The 16,205-nt window shown below is 38.7% G+C and overlaps 1 protein-coding gene across 1 annotated transcript; it reads left to right on the top strand.

Moving 5' to 3' along the window:
• Positions 1-9,508: 9,508 nt before the first annotated feature.
• Positions 9,509-15,619, top strand: snrpa1 (small nuclear ribonucleoprotein polypeptide A'). Its single transcript, XM_053444383.1, has 9 exons — positions 9,509-9,721; positions 11,676-11,823; positions 11,925-12,003; positions 12,462-12,508; positions 12,594-12,696; positions 12,984-13,063; positions 13,529-13,604; positions 14,034-14,127; positions 15,334-15,619. The coding sequence occupies exons 1-9, from the start codon at positions 9,640-9,642 to the stop codon at positions 15,489-15,491; spliced, it is 867 nt and encodes a 288-aa protein (XP_053300358.1). The 5' UTR covers positions 9,509-9,639; the 3' UTR covers positions 15,492-15,619.
• The last annotated feature ends 586 nt before the right edge of the window (positions 15,620-16,205 follow it).

Below are 16,205 nucleotides of genomic sequence, written 5' to 3'. Positions count from 1 at the left end.
TTGCTTCTCCACAGGAACACTGAGGCTGATGGGAGGGAGGTCCAGGTCTTTATACCGTGGGTTGAGATCTTTGTGAGGCAGGTGAGGGAGTGGCCTCTTCTTAGCTTTACATGGTGATTCATGAAGGCTGGTCCTGCCCTTTGGTTGCGTCCCATTCCTTCACTCACACCTGGTATGAAGGTTACTGAGCGTGAAAAGATACGCTCACCTCACGTCTGTGTTGCACACAAATAGGCTCCTGAAGGTCAATGATGACACGCTACATCGGTGTTTTTTCTCTTGTTACTTCTGATGTGTTGTTGATCGTAGAGATGCATAACTTTTTGTTAGCATTCATAATACATAATAAAACGGAAAATAAAATATTTTTTCTACACGAATGCAGTTTCAAATATTTAATTTATGTGATCAAATGCAAAATGATGGGTTTGATTATCATTTTACAGAAACTGTATTTATATTTTACAATTTGTGGGTCTTCCAAAATATATCCCTAAATATTACTGTTTGTTTTATATATTTGTTTTGTAAAACATTAACCATGCTTTGTGATCACAGGGTCGGATCCCATCCAAAAATTTGGTCCTTTAAATTTTCTGCAAAATAAAGGAAAAATACCTCATACTACAAGAAACACAACCACATTGAGCAGTAATAATAATAACAATTAGCTTTATTTATATCTAGTTATAAACTTTATTTAAATGGAACCTTGCAAAACACAGTTACAAAGTGCTTCACAAAACACAAAAGAAGGCAAACTAGCAAATAATTACATATAATTGGAGTGTTTTTGTTTGCTTTGCTTTGTCATATTTTGACTCAAGCGATAAAAGCTTTAAACTATCCAAGGTGTGTTCAGATCTTTTGTTCTCTTATCACCAGCAGTCATCTCTAACAATAGCAAAGATTCAGCAGTGACTCACATGAATGGAGAGCAGACATTACTTAAATTCACTTCACTTCATTACAGATCCATTAGTATTGTTTTACCGTCCACCAAAATGAGATAGTGTGACCAGCCGACGTGAGTCTGCAGTGTGCGTAACGCTCATTGGGTGTAGCCATAGAAACCGCAGCACTAATCATAAGCCTCGATTAGCCACAAAAGTCCTGTGACTTTCAAAGCAGAGAAATCACACGCATGACAACAGCCCATAATAATGCCTCACCCACAAATTATCAAACTGTCTGACTAACTAACTATTAATGACCATCCAACTTATCGGCTTTAACGAGGCCTGTTAACATTTTTACTTCTTATTATTAACAGGGGAAAGAAACATAGAATCCTCAGAGAGAGAAACATGTGAGGGATCCCTCTCCCAGGACGGACTGAAGAGCAATAGCTGTCGCGTGTAACTGAGAACATTAACAAAATAAATTGAGAGGAGTATCAATGTTTAATGTGTTTCTGCATGAGGAAATGTCAGAGATGAAAGGAGCAGTAATGACATTTGTAATGATAGAGGTATTGTCAGTAATGGTAGAATATGTTGTTGTGTCACCATCCACCATCCATTTTGTGAGGTTGGTACTTAGGGTTTCTCAGTCTCTGCATGCTGCCACTTGGACATATCATCAAAAACATGAATGATAACAAAAATGTTTTGGGACACATTTGGACAATTATTCAAATTTGTATTCGTACATCAGTAATTTCAAGGAAACTTTCTGTTATCGCCTTTGTTTCTCTCCCTGTCAGATATCGAGAGAGATTTTCATCAGCAGCAGGCTTGATTACTGGAATGCTCTCTTTATACCTAAGGAATCTATAAAGAAGCTACAGATCATTCAGAATGCAGCAGCACATGTAATAATAATAATGCTAAACCAAATTCATATAACACTTTTTTCAACAATGCTTTGCAGCAAGAAGTAAAACCAAAAAATATAAACGAAAGACAAAGCAGTTGACTAAAAGGACATTGCAATATGAATATTAAGCAGTAACAATGAGTAAAAATAAAATATACAAATAAATAAAAACGGTTAAATAAAAGCTAATCAAACATTCCCAATATAATACAATATATAATAATAATATTTTTGTAATAGTAGGTAAAAATAAATTTGAAAACTAACAGGGTGGAGGCATCATAGTGGATACCAATCAACATTTTATTTTATTTTAGTTCTCATTGTATTGTTGTATTGTTGCATTTTATTCTATTGATGTATTTTAATGATATCTTGTATTGCAACTATATGAATACAGTGTGATTTGATATTGTGATTGTTTTTGTACCTTGTGATATCATGTTTGTCCTAGTTTTAAATGATCATGGAGTAACATACATTATTTGGAAGCTGCAGACAATGAATTTCTTATTCAGCATTCTAGTGCAGAGACTGAAATGCTATCATGTCCAGATAGTGGGATGAGTGGGTAGAATATCCATAACACACCTCCATAGTGATCAGCACATCTGCCTCAGATTGCCCAAGAGTCATAAAAGTAAAAAATAATTTCAAGAAACTTCTCAAACCAATAAACAATGGTTTAATATACACAGGGGAAAGCACACAGTGAATTTAATTGCATAACCTTTAATATAACTGGGAATAGATGAAGCTTTTACCAGTGTAGCAGAGCTAATCATTCGAACATATAGTTATTATTTGTATTAAACCTGAATAACATGTGGATTTGATGGTCATCATACATCAGTAATTGTGTGTTAAGCTCAACCTTGTGGGGCGGCTGTGGCTGAGAAGGTCTACAGTTCGATCCCAGTCTGACCAATCTGCTTGCCGAATTGTCCTCGGGCAAGATGCTGAACCCCGAATTGCCCCTTATAGCAAAAAAAGTGGTGCTAATAGATGCACTGTATGATCGTGTGTGAGAATGGGTAAATGGCTAACTGTGCTGTAAAGCACTTTGAGTGGTCATCAAGACCAGAGAAGCCATTTAAGGAAATGACTGAGGGGCTGATTGAGTGGATAAAGCTAAAACCTTTAATCAAACCATAGTTGGGACGCTCAGGCATTGGAAACCACTGCACCACAGGTTCAAAATACTTCAGAGCACACAGAGCAAACATGAACAAAATATGAGAACAGTGAGAGCTGACTTAAAAACATGTGGGAGAGGGCCCCCATAACAAAGAGCAGGAGCAATACTGTGGCATACTAGTGGAAACATTGGCCTGGTGGTTTTGCTAGAGGAAAGTTCAGGGGGCATCAACATCATTCTGTGAACTAGGCGATATAGGCAATCATATCATAGGTGTGAGCAGGATGACAGATGAGCTGAGCTCTGTGATGAGAGACATGGATACTGAAGATTCCTCTATTCCACAAGTTCTCTGACAGAGACTGTGACAGAGTAAAACTGAAAGGCAAATGCAGCTCTGGCTCCTCATGTTACAGTGTCTTTAAGCAAGATGGTAAATGGTAAATGGTCTGTTTGTATATAGAGCTTTTCTGCTCTTGATGACCGACTGGTAGCAATTATTTTATGAGAGACAATTCAGGGTTCAGTATCTAGCCCAAGGGATGGGATCTCTCTGATAAACTGTTTCCGGGAGAGACTGACAGAGTGACCTTTACAACTAAACACTAAAAGTGTCTAAGTTTTGCATAAGGACCAGCGCCGATGTTTTAAAAATCCTCTCTCTAAAACCACCTTAAACTTACTGTAAACTGAAACTGCTCAAGGGAACAAAAACTGATCAAATTATTGATATATTGACAATAAAATGAGCATAGCGGATGCAGAGCCAGGAGGACCTGAATGATGAACTCTGGACCAACTCCTTTATTTTCCAAGATGACTGTTGGGGTCATGGGAGTTTGCCCATCTACACAAGTTTTGTGGACTTAGGCAGCTTCACAGACTGAGTGGGTTTTATGAAGAAGGCCCACCAAGGACATGTCTCATCTCTCTTAATTGAGTAACACAATGTAAGGCTGTCTGAGCCAGTGGTCTTATTTGGTTTTGGTTTAAGAAGACTTGTAGCAATTGTCTTCTGTAATAATTATTAATGTCTCTACAGGGAGGTTTTTAAACAACTCGTCAACATTCTGTCCTGTCATCAATGCTGTCAAATCTACAGTAGTGATTCAGGTCATCAAAAAAGGTTTGAATGTTATTTACTGACTTATCAGTCAATGTTGGTTCTGCCCATGAGTGTCCCACACCCTCCTAAAGGCACAGTCACACACAGGACATTCATCTGCATTTGTGTATGTGTAGCTGTCTAGTTATATATAAATAAATAAAAATCCATTTATATTAGAGGTGTATCCTCTAGTCTATTCTGTTCTTTAAATCAGTTTTTGCCTTAGATCATTTCCCCCTAAACTCTCTTCTTTTTCTATACAGTCACTCCATGTTACCAGAGCAGAAAGCAGACTTCAAATGTTTTGAAACCCATGAGTTATTATTATGGAATATTTTCATGGTTCAGACACAGTGTATTTTCATATTTCAGACACATTTTCATGTTTCAGACACAAGGTCTCAATCCGTTTCCTCAAAGCCTGAGATATTCTCTCGAATTGTCAGACCACACCTGTATTTGCTTGGTGATGTGGTTTCTCTCTTTTCACAGCTTTATATTTGGGCAAGAGGTGATATACACTGTGGTCAGATTTTCCATCGGGTGGCCTGCTACCCACAATATAAGTAAATCATATGAGCTAAAAATGTTTTGACCAGAAGAGGAAGTGAGTGTATCACTGTTACTCTCTGCTATGATATAAATCATAAATCCCTATGGCTTTAACTGATTTTACTGACATACAGTCAGTAGGTGTGAAAAGCACTTTTATTTGCATGGAATGAAACATTTCATTCCAGAGGGTTAACAGTCTCTGTTGCTCTCTGTTAAGCTTGGAGTCGTTGAAGAACAACTAACACAGTTTGTCCTTTTTCATGAAGGGTTAGTGAAATGCATAGTCTTGGGTGTGTAGGATACACCTCCATGCACTTTTGAAATGTAATGAATATAAGGTCATGTTGAGTGAATCTGGTAACAGACAATATGATGAGAGAACCTTATCATCTCATGGGGCTTTTGGAAAAAGCCATGTGATCAAAACCTCTGTGTGTTCAGGGGTCGAGTCGGCTCCGACTTGAGTGTAATGTGAAGAAATTGCTCAATATTGAGATTTTCTGAGTCAGCCTGACAACACATAGAAGTCAGAGTGTGTTTGGACTGTGCTCGCCTCCCTTAACCAACAGTGATAACTGACCTGAGACTCGGGTGATTTGGGCTCAATCACAAGTAACCTGCTCCTGTGGTTTGACCTGAATCATTTTGGAGGAACTTGTATGTAATTTTTAATCTGTCTGAGGTGACACAGCAAATATTTGCTAAAATTAATATACGGCTCTTAAGCCTAAATCATTTGTACATATTTAAAAAAGTTCCAGATGATATAAACAGCCCTTTATATCATCCAGACTTATCTTTCATGATCAAATAGTTAGGGACTTTAACTGGTCAGTTTAAAAGTAAAAGTATAAACTCATTGTGTGAGTTAAGGTTTGGTGTGAGGTGTTGGATGGAACGAATATAGTACTTTAGTACCCGGTTACAATTGGCTTTTTGCACTGAGATAATGGTTAAATGTTGTGCTAATGTGAGAAAGAAACCTGAATTCGCCAGATAGATTCACCCATCTGCATGCCTAAGTGTCCTTGGCAAGATACTGAACCCCTATATGGCCCCTCATAAATGCTGAGTGTTCTAAAAATGTAAGTCGCTTTGGATAAAAGCGTCAGCTAAATGACATGTAATGTAATGTAAAGGCGTCGGCGAATAATTAGTTAAAGTCTACCAGACAAGGTCGAGAAGGCCTCCCCCACCGCATAAGATCTGTTGCCTAAACTTCCGGGAGCTGATCACTTTCCCCAATGAAATAAAGTAGACTGAGCTCACCGAATCAGTTTTATTTCTCTCATGGTCTGAGGAATCTGTCCCACCACTTCTAGACCTTAATACAAATATGGGAAGCTATCAGGGTATACTATAAATTGGCAGAAAAGTGAATTTATGCCTCTGAATGAGATCCTGAGTTTCTCTGCAAATGTTTGCTTCAAATACTGACTATTTAAAGTACTTGGGAACCACTATTCCTATGCAATCAGACCTTCTTTAAAAAACGGAACCATAGAGTTATGATTAATAAACTTGATTCTGAATACCGGCGAATACTTTCCCTGTTAATGACTGGCAGAATTGCCAAAGTTTCTTCATTTATTTTTAAAACATAACTATTATTTGGCCAAAGGCTTCTTTAAAGAATTGGATTCAATCATCATGTTTTTTATCTTTGTAAATCTAAAGATTTAGGGGGACTGTGTTTACCTGAGTTCCATCCCCTATCATGGTTGGTGTTGGGATTTTAAATTTGAGTTTCTCTCTGTGTCTGACTGAACTCTTAACAATAAAGATAGGAGGTTGGGGCATGAACAGTTTGGGTCAGATATAAAGCCTTAGATATAAACATTAGTGGCAGTTCCCTTCCAGTGCTACTGCATGCTGCGAATAAACTCTCAGGTCATTTAAAGAGTTTGGATTTATAACAACAACAACAACAAAATTGTTATAAAACCAAAGTTATGGTATAAAATAAAGAAAGTGTTCAATTTATCAAACACCACTTCTTTATCCCCCATTTGTTAAAATCATGCATTTCTCCCTCCACAATGAGATGCTGTTGTTTTTCAATTTAGTGGAGGAAAGGTCTTGCTATACCATCAAAGAATAAGAATACTAATCATTTCAGTTCCATTGACTTCAGCCAGATTTGAGCTGCAGTCAACGGATTTTTTCAGATATCGGCAATTCAGGATCTATGTAAGAGGAAATATTTTACACTTTGAAACTTATAATTCTCATGATGAACTTTAGTCCCTACTGACAGTTGAACCTGATACCAAAAAAGTGATCTCTAAGGGCCTGATCACCTAAGATCCCAAATAAAGAGTACTAAATCGCATTTGCATTATAACAAATTACAAGTTTGGTTTGTGGGCGTTTTGCAGGTGGTCTACTAAAAATTATTACGTAAATGATAACAGGTGCACACATATAGAGGCAGTAGTATTTAAAGAGTTTTATGCATGTGTTACTGGTTTCAGCCATGGAGCATTACGGAGAGCAGAATGAAATTTTGCGCCATGGGATTGGAAATGTTAGTGGAAGAGGCAAACAAAACATGTTGTTGCGCTACAGCCAAGAAATATTAATATAATTGAATGCCTTTATATGGAAACGACGAAACAAAATTCTCAAGTACTATACAAGTACTTCAGAATTGCCATTGAGGACAATACTTAAGTAAGTTCTTAGTTACTGTCCACCCATATGAGCAAGAATCATCCCTTTGCTGCAGTTGTTGTATGAGTAACACTTTCCATTCAGCACCGTGGCAGAGATAACACTGTATGTGGTTTCAGTTGTTTTAGAGGTGTGACTCAGTGGTGCTTACCAACTTAGAGCAGAACTGCTTCAAATCAATTCATTGTTTGCCTCACCAAAAATTGTTTTGTTGTAGAGTGGTGATGACAAGAAGAAATGCAGGAACCAGGAAAAAACGTGTTTGTAAGTCACCCCACTTACCCAACGGTTTAATACCAACAGATGATTATGTTTGCACAGTACACAGAAGCAACAGGTATGGTTGAAGTTGGCGTGCAGCAGAGATAAGGCTGGGTATGAACTGTTATCAGTGTGTATCAGGTTTGAGTGATAGCTCTGGGCGATGCTGGGTGTTGCTATTTGATTAGAAGGAGGGGTGCTGAACAGGGAGGATGACTGTAGTAGTGAGAAACCAGAATAAGTCTGACCTTATTTCAAATAGAATTCAGGAAAAGCACAGGTGGAAACAAACATTATACTTGACTTACCTGTTCAGTACACTATACTCCGGAAGATGGTTTGTTCTGCAGGGAGCACACACTATTCTCTGGTGGAGGTTTTAGAGAGAGGAAAGATGTGGACAGAGAAGATTATTTAAAGAACTACAATTATATGTAGCGTTAGCAAGGATGACCATTTGTTGCAACAACGCTACCTGGGGGACGGCTTCCGCTGACAAATAAAATAACTTTATTTATCAAAAATAATTACCAATTCAACAGTAGCTTAACCTCTTAAATGTATCCCCAGGATTAATTACAGATAAAATTAGTGAAATAAAATTAGCACTTAGGCAGGGTAATGAGGACAGGGCTGGGGCTTACCAGGGTGGCAGGGAACCAAAAATGTGAGCTGCCCATAAATGAACCCTTGACACTGCAGACCAACAGAAAAAGGGATCGTGAGTAAAACACCACCACCATGGATGGGTCGTCGCCTTAGGCACACAGCACCGGTCCGACAAGGAGAAGAGAGATTTAGAAACTGGCCAAGGTGCTGACCTTAATTCAAATCAACATAAATGAAAATTACATAACAATAGAAACCAAATCCAAGAAAATGCAAATAAGCAAATTAATAACAAGAAAATGTATAATAAAAATCAAAACAAGATCGTTCAAATTCATACAAACCAAGGGAAAAAGTAATTGAAGGTAAATAAATACAGCTAACTTTTTTTTTTAAGTGTCCTTCAAAGGTTCATCATCGAAATCAAAAGAACCAAGAGCCAACACAGCAGAGCAATCCAGTGAGTGGTGGCCAATGACCTCCAGCTACATCTAGTTCCCTAAATATTCTACATCGAAAAATTCTGACAAAGACGTTCTTAAATTAACTTCATACAGTTGATCAGTGCACACAGAAGAGGTAAAGGGTTATATATTTTGTCTGCATTGGGTAGAGCAGGTCAAACTAGTTCAAGAAGTGATTGGTCTCAATTCCAGTGCACCTAATCACAAAATTAGGATCCTTCTTTCTTTCTTTCTTTCTTTCTTTCTTTCTTTCTTACTTTCTTTCGAGCATAAACTCCACTAGCACTCTTAGTGTTATACACTCCAGTGCGATAGGTGGCGCCACACAGCCCTCGCAGTGGTTCGTATCCCACCGGTGAAGTAGTGATGGCGAGATGAAGCTTCCTGCAGCAGTGAAGCTTTCCATCCAATTGGTTGACTCATGGGCCGAAGCTTCAAGGTGCTTCAATTGCGCCATAAAGTGGACAATAAATATAAAACAGTCAGAGTGATTATAATGACACCATTGCTTTGGTGTGCGAAGCTTTGAATTGAATAAATGAATGAATGATGTTTTTGATGCCAAAAGGGAAAATGGAAACAAATTGGGCAGAGGGTTGTGATGTGACTGTGCTACTAGGGCTAACATTTAACCATTTAACAAGTAAAATATGAAACACATTTTATTCACTTTTATAAAAAAATTACAACTTTTCCACAGTGCTGGGTTTCAGGCGGTTTCTTCTCTTCTTTTTTTTCATACAAACGAGCAATAAAGTCCCAAGTCCACAAAATGTGTGTGTGTAGGGGGGGGGGGGGGGGGGGGTTGCGTTTCGCTGCCCCTTATATTTCGATTCGCACGCCAAACACGCGAACCATTTCCTGTATCAGTCACCCGCGATACGCGCTTCGAAGCCTCGACCCGGAAGGACACATCTAGTAAGAAGAGCTCCCAGGCTTTGTTCCGGTCAACAGCGTGTGCGCCATTTGGTTACAGAAATCCGAAGTTCTTAACGTGCGTTGCATCCCTCGACATGGTGAAGTTATCTGCGGAGCTGATTGAGCAGGCCGCTCAGTACACCAACCCTGTGAGAGACAGAGAGCTGGATTTACGAGGTTAGCTAAACTTTCTTCATCGCTACCTAGTTAGCTTGGTGAGCTTAGCTTCGTTTGGCTAAATGCAGGCCCGCGCTCCATTCAAAAACTGAGTTGGTTGGGTTCTGCACTGTGTGACGTGAGCAGCAGAGTCTTTACTGTTCGGCTGAGCTACGCTACATTGCTGTTTACCGTGTGACTTTTAGCAGTAGCATAGCAATTGCTCAGTGACTGAGAGCAACCCCTCCACTAGAGCAGATAACCGGGTCTGTGAGCTAAAGCACCGGTAAAATCAAACACCGGGATCCACGGGGAGTTCTATGAAGCAGTTAAGTTACATGAGGTTTCCATCAGTTGGTCCGTGTAACGCTATCGCGGTACTGGGCCTGCTAGTGTTAGCATAGCTCTCCTACATGGCTTCCACCAAATTGCATGGAACCTGTGGGGAAATGATGGAATGAGTGCTGACGCCAGGGACCGTCTGTAAAGCACTGTCTCATTGAAACGTTTCCAAGGGTTCTCATTGCAAACACTTTCTATGAGAGGATATTATAAGTTTTTTATAATATATTATATAAACACTGTTTTCAGACTTCCAATTAATGTGACCCTGGTTTAGACACACCCACTCGTATTCGGGCTTGAAAGTGAACATGTTATACTCAAAACAGATCTGTGCAAACTTTAAAATGTGTTTTTGAACTAGAGGTGTGCATCTTAACTAGCCTCATGATTCGATTCACAACAATGCATCGATGCATTTCAATGTATCACATCCACAATTTTCTATGTTACTGCAAATGGCTGCTTTTTCATCAGTTAACACTCTGTTTTTATTTAGAAAGTTCTTTAAAATGTATAATAGACTGTTACTTTCACAATTGCGATGTAATTTACAAAAAACGTTTTTCAATAAAAAAATCTGACAACTGAATCATGGTTGCACTGCCCATGAAGTGAGGCGCACTACTCTGCTGGTCAACAAGTGACTCTGCTCCTCAGCTGTTTTCTAATCATCACACTTAGAGCTGATCTTCCTAAAAAACGACTGAATTCATATGTATGTTCCTGCATAAAAGGGAATTCTCACTTCTGCAAGATTTTAAACACCGCGTAATCTGCAAGAAGAACTTCTGTCTGCTGGAGTGTGTGCACGTGTAGGAGTGCTCTTCTCCTCACACAAACTGATAATTACTTGTATTTAGTTATTAATCGATGTCAGATCGTGACTCTGGATCATCCCACTCACTCAACGATGTCCTGACTACATACAACAAGTCTTGTGTTGTATGTAGTGGCGCACGGTGTGTTTTATACTTGTCTCATAAACTCTAGAGCGACTCAAACAAACAAAGAAAAGTCAGTCCTGTACTTGTCCTCATAATTTATCAGTGATGGTGTTAATTGTTAAACTGTAAAGTGAGAGCATAACAGCGGGGGAGTGAGGTAGGAGTTTGCTTGTGTCCTGATCCCTAAGCAGCACTGAATATAATGATGCAGCGGTGGGACATTGCTAAAACAATGAACGTAGCAGACAACCTAAATCAATTGTTCTATCACTCTATCGATGCAGTCTTTCAAGTCAGTATCCGATGTATCTAAGCATCGAGAAATTTCCAAACCTCTACTTCAAACTTCACACTCTCTGTCTAAGGTGACTGAGCAGTCTTTGTTTCCATCACACCTTTCCGTCCTGCCAAAGTATTTTATAAACTAATGAGCACTTGTGCTGAGGAAGAGTAATCATGTATTTAAAATGTACACTGTAATTCTAATGCAGTTTTCAATGTGTAGTCTACAAAAAAAAGGGAAACTGATTAAGCAAGTAAGCATGAATGTCTATATTTTACTAGATGATAGAAAATGTCCAATGCTTAATAGAAATTCTGAGCCAGGATAGTACATTTATCATAGCTCATTGATATTTGATCTTTATGGATAAAATTTGATGCCATTTTCTTCTTTTTCTCTATAGGTTATAAAATCCCAGTGCTTGAAAATCTCGGGGCAACTCTGGACCAGTTTGACACTATTGACTTCTCTGACAATGAAGTCAGAAAAATGGATGGTTTCCCTCTGCTCAAAAGACTGAAAACACTGTTAATGAACAACAACAGGATTTGGTAAGTTATGGTTGAATCTTTGTATAAAACAAAACATGTTAATCTTGAATAATCAAATTGACCACTCTCCTTGTATACCCTTTATACGATGCTTTCTCCAGTCGTGTAGGCGAGAATCTCGAGCACGCTCTGCCGAGTCTGTCTGAACTGGTTCTCACAAATAACAACATTCAGGAGCTGGTGAGTACATTTCAACAGCATTTAGTCCAACCGAACAAACTCAACTTTTTGTATTTGAAATTAAAATGTTGATTGCAACATATACACTGAAATGCTAGAAAAATTGGAACTCTTCCACATTTTGATATTCTTGTATTTTGTTACTTCCATGGGGATAATTATTCTGAAAGCTTAATTTTTACTAGTAATTCAACAAATCCACAGGCTCCAACGTGTAGATGTATTTTATTGGGTTAAATGGCGTTTTTTTTTTGTTTCAGTGGTATTTCGTGTAAAATGTCACTCGTCTGGACCGATGCCCTAAAATGAATCTCTCCTTTTATACGTTTTCTAATTAATTTGTTAACTTTGCCTCAATTTTTAGGTGAAGTGAAATAAAAATGTAGCGCTGGGAGGCAGGGCTGAGACATGCCTGTGGTGTTTTTTGTTTGTTGTAATGTCATTCTTTTCTTTTAAAGGGTGACTTGGACCCTCTAGCCTCAGTGAAGACATTGTCCCTCCTCAGGTATGAACCATAAGTACTCAACTCTTATACTTTTTGTGCCCTGCCTTATTATCATTGTATATGTTGATAATCCCTGAAATTCCAGCCTGTTAAGGAATCCAGTGACCAACAAGAAGCATTACAGGCTCTATGTCATCAGCAAAATTCCCCAAATCCGTGTGCTTGACTTCCAGAAGGTAAAGCTTAAGGTAAGTGCAAGTGAGCGGGTATATTGTGCATATTCTTAAAAGTCCGGATTGTAAATGTTATGTAATGTGGGACATTAAGCTGTTGACCAGTCCTCAGTGACTTTATTACAGTAATGGAGATGGAGGCTAAAAAGTACAGACTGGTTAACTGTTAAACTTCGCACTGGATAAAAATAATGACTTGTGGTGAATTGTGTTTTTTCCTGCCTGGCCTTGTCCCCCCTTGGTTCAAAGCTCAGTGTGTGATTAACAAGGGTTTTCACTTAAACTGTGTGATATCATCATAGGAGCGCCAGGAGGCGGAGAAAATGTTCAAAGGCAAACGAGGTGCTCAGCTTGCAAAGGATATTGCCAAGCGAACGAAAACGTAAGATAAAAGTCCACATAAGACAGCAGCTCCTCAGAACCGCTGGATCCTGGCAGGTGGAAATGGTTAACTTATCAATAAAAAACACTGTCACAACTTGTATGTTTGTGTACTTCAGAATACATAGTGATTGACAAACATACAGGAATTGGAGGAATCTGCTTAATTTGTTCCCCTCTGGCTATGTTAAGCTGTTCAAGGCTAACTTTAAACAAAACTTGCTCCAGCAAGTGGAACAAACACAAAGCCCTCTGCGGTGGTGATTACATATATTAATTGGCCGAACCATTTAAACCTAAAGCCAGTAGCGTTTACCACAGTGCTGCTCAGGACTGCTGTCTTTGGACAATGTATCAGTTTATTTGACTTAAGAAAAGACACTACACTTGAGATTGACTACACTGGTTGAGAGGTCAGAGATTCTGTGTTTGTGCACATTGTCTAAACGAGGTGTGTTACTTTCAGATTCACTCCTGGAGTGGCTGTGCAACTTGAGAAGAAGAAGACGGGGCCGTCTCAAGCAGATGTGGAAGCTGTCAAGGTTCACTTTGTTCATTTGAAACTGTTGACAATGAGTTTTTGGGTTGTCAAGATATCAAACGCAGATTTTTATTCAAATGTATTATTGGCATGGAATAGAATATGACATGGGTCCATGAAAAAGGCTAAATCATCTTAATGAGGCTCTAGCTTTTTATGTAGGTTTCTATCACATTTGAGTCTAATTATTGAAGAGGTTTGTAATTTTAACTCATTCTTACTCAAATATGGTTGGGTTACCTTTGTCCTCTTAGACCATGCAGTGAAAAAAAAAAAAATGTTATGTACAGCCAAAGAAAATCCTTAATCAAAGACTGTTGTTACAAACACGTAAAGACAATCACTCAGCTCAATAAAAATTGTACAGGGAAATTCCAGTATTTAAAGGGCTGATAATTTCAGGCTTAACATGAATCTGTTTGTATTTCAGAATGCCATCGCCAATGCCTCATCACTGGCTGAGGTGGAGAGGTTGAAAGGGATGCTTCAGGCAGGACAGATCCCAGGCCGAGATCTAAGACAAGGTCAGTGTAAAATTTAAACAAGACGACTGGGGTCAGATACTTGTACCTGTTTCAATGATCACTGTGTCAGATAAGGAGATTATTGACATACATTTTTTCTGTGTCGTGCCCGAATGGTATGACGGACTACATACTGCTAGTCATATGTTTGCATACTTTCGTTGCCAGTGGGGAAGCGCTCGCAACTGACTTCCGATTAAACTTGACGCATTACATGGGATAAACAATTGATTTGTTTCCGAGATGATATCATGTAGTCTGACCCCGGCATTAATCCTCTGTGTCATTGAGCTCTGTTGTTGTTAAGCTTTTAAGAGAACATCACAGAGATGCTCAGTTCCATTAGCTTACATGTTTTGTTGCCATGAAGAAACTGGTTCATTTCCACAAAATGTCCTGCTGCAGCAACTGATCACTGCAACACCTAGTGTGGATTAAAGCCCAATCCCATTCACCCCTTGGCCTAGCCCCTCCCCTTCGTTTAGCTCATTCCTGTACTTTCCTGTAATTCCCAATACTTGCTTGGACAGAGGGGTAGGGCCAAGTGTTAGATCCGTACAGCCCTCGAAACAGAGTTTTTTTTTTTTCAGAACCACACTTCAAACCGAGGGCTACGAGAATTTCCCAAAATGCCTTACGAATCAATGGCAAGCTGGGAAAGACTGACAAATATATTAGGATATATAAGGATTAAAAAAGTATGATTGTAATATCTTTGTTTAATATAATTTCAATGTATTACTGCAATTTTTTTTCACAACGGTTAAAAAAACTCCACCGTTGGCATGCTAGCAATCTTTTTTTTGTGTGGCTTGATAATCCCATATTTTCCCTTAATTTAAAGATCATCACCCTCTTTGAAGACACAATGCGCTGGATTGAACCTGCGTTTATCAGCGATGTTACAGAACTTAACTGCTCCTCTGATAACAAAGCATCCTGACAGGGTTGCATACAGACCACTGCTAGCAGCTTGAAGCTGTGTGCTTTTGATTTATTAGTGAAATAATGCCGCTCATCCAAGCCATTTAATTTCAAATGTCATTGATTCACCTGCAGTACCATAGAAGTTATTTGGATATTATAGGTTTGTCACTTTAGTAACTGCAAACAATATCATTGGTTCAAAACATGGGATAGCTTCAGCCTTACCCAATTGATTTGATTTGTTTATCATTGTATTTTGATATTTGTTTGTTAAATCAGGCTCAGGTGAAATTGTGGAGGAGGAGGAGGACGAAGAAGAGGAAGACACTGAACAGATGGAAACACACGTGGATGGAGACGCTGGAGAGCAGATGACTGAGAGAAATCCAGAGGATGATGAAGATATGGTTCAAGAGCCACATGTTAATGGCTCCTGAAAACCCTGAAAGCATTTTTTTTTTTTTTTTTTTTTTTATGTTGTGAATTTCTTGTGTTGAACGTACATTTACCGGGGCTGGTTTTTTATTTTGTAAAATGACCATTAAACAAATTTTGAATATTCGAATTGGGACCATTTTCTTGATTAGGCAGCCATTGACATTCCAAGCTTAATACAATTCACTAATGTGGACTCTGTCCAATATTTTAAAATGGTATTGCACTGGATTGAGAGAAGAACTTAAGCCATAAATTCCTGACATACTCTCAATAGGAAGGATCACAGCCCATTTACCATTGACCTTAAAATACAACCTGTCAATCCATTTTCACGAAATAGCCTTGAGATCCAATCACGTAGCAGCCATATCCCCACATTCATTTGATTACGGACATAAAACTTGGATCGATACGCTAGACCAAACAGGAAGTTCTCCATTTTGAATTAAGTGAAAATTTCTAACCATTTCCACATGTTGTATTTGCACGGAAATCAGATCAACCCAAGGGTTAGGCTTAAGCACTTCTTTGTGACTTAATTAACTCCACCCATCCTTGTCAGTTTGCTTTAATGTAGAATTGTGAGTGGTCATATATTCCTCTGATGTCTTTTAGACTGTTGCAAAGGTGAAAGATTTATACGATCTGAAGAGAAACAAGAGTGATAGTCTGTATGTAGTGATAGCACTGCCTACTGCCAAAAGGAGGTAAGC

The sequence above is a fragment of the Pleuronectes platessa genome, chromosome 1 (genome assembly GCF_947347685.1).
Source record: "Pleuronectes platessa chromosome 1, fPlePla1.1, whole genome shotgun sequence".
In the NCBI taxonomy this organism is placed as follows: domain Eukaryota; kingdom Metazoa; phylum Chordata; class Actinopteri; order Pleuronectiformes; family Pleuronectidae; genus Pleuronectes; species Pleuronectes platessa.
This window is presented reverse-complemented; position numbering and strand designations above follow the sequence as displayed.

Bases quoted from the DNA above. Each gene is read 5' to 3' on its own strand.
- snrpa1 (XM_053444383.1), top strand. From the start codon at position 9,640: ATGGTGAAGTTATCTGCGGAGCTGATTGAGCAGGCCGCTCAGTACACC. The intron at 12,004-12,461 runs GTGAGTACATTT...TTTCTTTTAAAG, and splicing joins ATAACAACATTCAGGAGCTG to GGTGACTTGGACCCTCTAGC. The intron at 14,128-15,333 runs GTCAGTGTAAAA...TTGTTAAATCAG, and splicing joins AGGCCGAGATCTAAGACAAG to GCTCAGGTGAAATTGTGGAG.